This window comes from Malus domestica, chromosome 12 (assembly GCF_042453785.1).
Source record: "Malus domestica chromosome 12, GDT2T_hap1".
In the NCBI taxonomy this organism is placed as follows: domain Eukaryota; kingdom Viridiplantae; phylum Streptophyta; class Magnoliopsida; order Rosales; family Rosaceae; genus Malus; species Malus domestica.
The window spans coordinates 15792742-15797130 of record NC_091672.1 but is presented as its reverse complement, the minus strand read 5'-3'; the positions used below and the strand labels follow the sequence as shown (position 1 = coordinate 15797130).

At 38.7% G+C, this 4389-nt stretch overlaps 1 protein-coding gene across 1 annotated transcript; it reads left to right on the top strand.

Moving 5' to 3' along the window:
• The first annotated feature begins 684 nt into the window (after positions 1-684).
• Positions 685-2597, top strand: LOC103449975 (UDP-glycosyltransferase 73C1-like). Its single transcript, XM_008389297.4, has one exon. The coding sequence runs from the start codon at positions 732-734 to the stop codon at positions 2277-2279; it is 1548 nt and encodes a 515-aa protein (XP_008387519.2). The 5' UTR covers positions 685-731; the 3' UTR covers positions 2280-2597.
• Positions 2598-4389: the final 1792 nt, after the last annotated feature.

Sequence of the window (4389 nt, the reverse complement as noted above, 5' to 3'; positions counted from 1 at the left end):
CAAGAAGCTATTTCACGTAAGTGTGTCTGTGTCCCATTCTAGTGGCTAAACCATCATTTGACCCCTTGAACTATTATTCCAGTTGAAATTGATCTCCTGAATTATTTTTTAGTAAATTAACTTTCTAAACTATTTGAAATAAGTCAATTGACCCTTTTGTCGGTAGATTCCACCCACTATTTCGTCAAATTTAAAGGAAAATTAGTCTTTCCTTTATCAATTCTTACTTGTCAACTCTAATTAACAACGTAATTATGATATGTGAAAAACAAATAATATGTAATGACAATGTGAGATGGCCCGTTATGTAAATGTTTGGTTTTTTAAGTTTTCTCATTGTGATATATATTTTTGAATTATTTTGTGTCCATATGTCAAAATTTTATTGGTTGTTATAGCCGACAAATAACAATTAATAATGAAATGACTAATTTGCTGTTGAATTTGACGGAATTGATTCTGTAATCTAACAACAAGAGGTTAATTAATTGGTTTTAAATAGTTCAAGGGATTAATTTGTAAAAAGAAAAAAAAATTTAGGGATCAATTTCAACTAGAATAATAATTCAGTAGCAAGTCAGGCCACTACTGCACGTAACTCCAGAAATGCCAAATAAGTTGCAGAGAAAGGGATGGGAGGACAGTGAAAGCTAAAGAATCTATCGTTGTCCACTAAACTTTAATCAAGTCTCAGCCTCAGCCATTAAAATCTGATCGGATAAACCTCAGTAATGTTGTATATATTACTACTCATCGACCTCGCCTTAATTCCTAGCATTGTTATTTGTTCAATTTCCATGGATTCTCATAAAGAAAACCAGCAGATTCACTTTGTTTTGTTTCCTTTCATGGCTCAAGGCCACATGATCCCGATGATCGACATTGCTAGACTTTTGGCTCAGCAAGGCATCGTTATCACCATACTCACTACCCCTCGCAACGCAGCCCGTTATCAAACAGTTATTAGTCGCGCCATCGATTCCGGGCTTCTTATCCGGTTAATTCAACTGAAATTCCCATCTGAAGAAGCTGGATTGCCAGAAGGCTGCGAGAACTTTGACATGCTACCTTCACACGGCTTGGCAGTCACTTTCTTTGCTGCCACTGCCCTGCTTCAACCGCAAGTGGAGGAAGTGTTTGAAGAGATGACCCCCAAGCCAAATTGCATAATCTCTGACATGTGTCTTCCATGGACAATCGACATTGCTCGCAAGTTTCACATTCCAAGGCTATCTTTCGGCGGAACATGTTGCTTGGCTTTCTTGGTTATTCATAATTTGAGGGTATCCAATATACTTGAAAATGTAACTTCTGACTCGGAGTACATTGTTCTGCCTGAGATGCCAGATCGAATTGTGATCACCAAAGCTCAGCTTCCAGCTGGGGCAGTGACACAAAACGTGAAAGATTATAATGATAGGATGGTAGCAGCTGAGATGGCGTCATACGGGATGATCGTGAATAGTTTCGAGGAATTAGAACCAGCATATGTTAAAGCATACAAGAAGGCAAGAAAGGATAAAGTCTGGTGCATTGGCCCAGTTTCGCTGTGCAACAAAGATGACTTGGATAAGGCACAAAGAGGTAACAAGGCTGCAATTGATGCACATCACTGCTCGGATTGGCTTGATTGTCGTGAATCAGGCTCTGTAGTTTATGTTTGTCTCGGAAGTTTGTGTAACCTAGTGTCTGAACAACTGATGGAGCTTGGATTGGGGTTAGAGGCATCGAATAAGCCGTTCTTTTGGGTTGTAAGGGGCTGTAGCCAAACAGAGGAATTGAAGACATGGATTACAGAAAGCGGATTTGAGGAGAGGACCAAAGACAGGAGCCTGTTGATTTGGGGTTGGGCTCCGCAAACACTGATATTGTCACACCCTGCCATTGGAGGGTTCTTAACACACTGTGGATGGAATTCAGCATTGGAAGGGATATGCGCCGGCCTGCCTTTGATCACATGGCCACTTTTCGGAGATCAGTTTCTCAATGAGAAACTTGTTGAACAGATTCTGAAAATTGCAGTGAGAGTTGGGATTGAAAATCCAATGAAGTGGGGAGAGGAGGAGAAGATTGGGGTGTTGGTGAAAAAGGAAAATGTGAAGGTGGCCGTAGAGAAGTTGATGGATGGAGAAGAAAGCGAAGCGAGAAGAGAGAGAGCCAGAGAGTTGGGAGAGATGGCAAGGAGAGCAGTAGAAGAAGGGGGATCTTCTCACCTAAACATTACACTGCTAATCCAAGATATCATGCAACAAGGAAATAATGGCAGTGAGACAAACTAATTAAGAAGAGAGATTTTAGGATTATGTGTACTGTATTAGGATATTAGGGTTATACGCATGATGGAAGCTTAAGATATTAGTATTATACTTCAATACGCATGTTGGGCCCTTTTAAAAAAAAAAAATTATTATTATTAAGGGGAGAGGCCGGAAGAGTTCAAAACTATTATAATTAAGGAAACGGAGAAGTTACCTAGGAATATGGATATTAGACCACATGTTGCACCATATTAGGATTATGGATTGTTATATGTGCAAGTGTACCGAGTGTTGTGGATTTAGCATGTTGGTTAATGGAATATATCTTAATTTTCTGCACTCAAATGGTATAGTGTATTGATCTGTAATCATGGTCGAAGAAGTTGGAATGCAGTATCAATGGCGGCTAAAGAAGTGGTATCATGTGGGCATAAACTATACTAAAGAGTGAAAACCTACGTACCAACCCAGCCAAACTTAGGACGGCTGGGACTCATGTCGGATTTTCACAGTTTTTAGTTTGTTGCTACCGAATCTAGGGCTCATGATGCACTCAGTTGTAGTTATTTTTTAATATGCATTGTTTTAGACTTCAGGAGTAGGGGAATAAATTGTTGTTTTTAGGATCAGTTTGGTATTGTCTTTTTTTTTTTTCCACCAAAAACTATTGACGGTGATGATGACTTGGCAATCAACTAATGACATGGCAATATTAGACATTAAAGACTGATGACTTGGATGATGACTTGGCATTTAGTCTGTTAATATTGTTGTAACTAATTCAGGTTGTTAGGACTGATTGTTAGAGTTAGTTAGCACAAAGAGGCTATATAAGCCAAGTATTGGTGTAAGAATCGATCAATCAAGTGTATCATTTTCCTTTAGAAATACAAGCTTTCTCAATTCATTTTTCCTTTGATTTTCTCTCTGCTTCTTCCTTTATATTTCCCATTCCCTTTCTATTTTCCAGTTCTGTTATGATGGTATCATCGCCGAGGAACGATCTATGGTGTGTCTTCCGCTGTGTCTATCTGCTTGTTTGGTGATTGGTGATTTGTGCTTGGTGTTCTTCAATGGTGCAATTTTCTGGGCGACCTCAGGTTTTCAGTTTCTATTTCAGAAATTATGTCGATGAACTGTTTGTTAAATTGTCTCAGTAAGAATTTTAGTTGAAAATTGATGATATTCAAGGCCGATGCCATGTTTGTTGAATGAGGATGAAAAGTATTAGAAGTTGAAAGATTACAAAGGCCGAAGCCAATCTTTCTTGTATACAAATTGTTTTGGGTTGATCTTCGTAAAGTTTCTGGATTTTGCTGCATTTTATAAGGCCAAAGCCGAGGTGCAGTATTGATAAGCATTGTTGATTTCTTCTTTTCTGTTGTAGTGTTGAATTCTTGGTTGCTCTTGAATCTTTTTGGGGTGTTTCTTGATTAGTCAATCATGTCTGATTCTGTGAAAATTGAAGGGTTGTTAGGGATGTTGACTGTGAAACTTCAAGATGACAACTTTGTCAAATGGAGCTACCAATTTCAGTCAGTATTAAGGGGTTATGATTTGTTTGATCATTTTACTGGTGAATCGCCATGTCCACCAAGGTTTGTGATTGATACTGAGGTAGGTGTCACAAATGAAATTACAGTAGCATACAAGAATTGGGTCAAGAAAGATTTGGTGTTGCTCAGTTTATTAATTGCTAGGCTATCGGATGATGCGATGGAATATGTCATTGGATGCAAAACGTCACATGAAGCTTGGACCTGTTTGCACGACAGGTTTGCATCCATATCTGTGGTACGGATTAACCAATTGAAAACTGAGTTTTATTCTTCCCAGAAAGGTGGGGAATCTATTGAGAAGTTTATGCTGAAACTGAAGGGTATAAAAGATCAACTGATTTCAGCTGGAGAGAAAATTACAGACAATGATTATATGATTGTTGTATTATCTGGATTGCCTGTGGAGTTTGAGATGATCAAGACTGTTATTCTTGCTAGGGAAACATCTATGTCTTTAAAAGATTTCCGGGCGCAATTACTTGGAGCTGAAGCAAGTATTGAGACACGAATGCACTCGCTGAGTTCTTCTATGGCTGCAATGGTGGTGCAAGGTGAAGGGTCTAATTCATAGA

Bases quoted from the DNA above. Each gene is read 5' to 3' on its own strand.
- LOC103449975 (XM_008389297.4), top strand. From the start codon at position 732: ATGTTGTATATATTACTACTCATCGACCTCGCCTTAATTCCTAGCATT.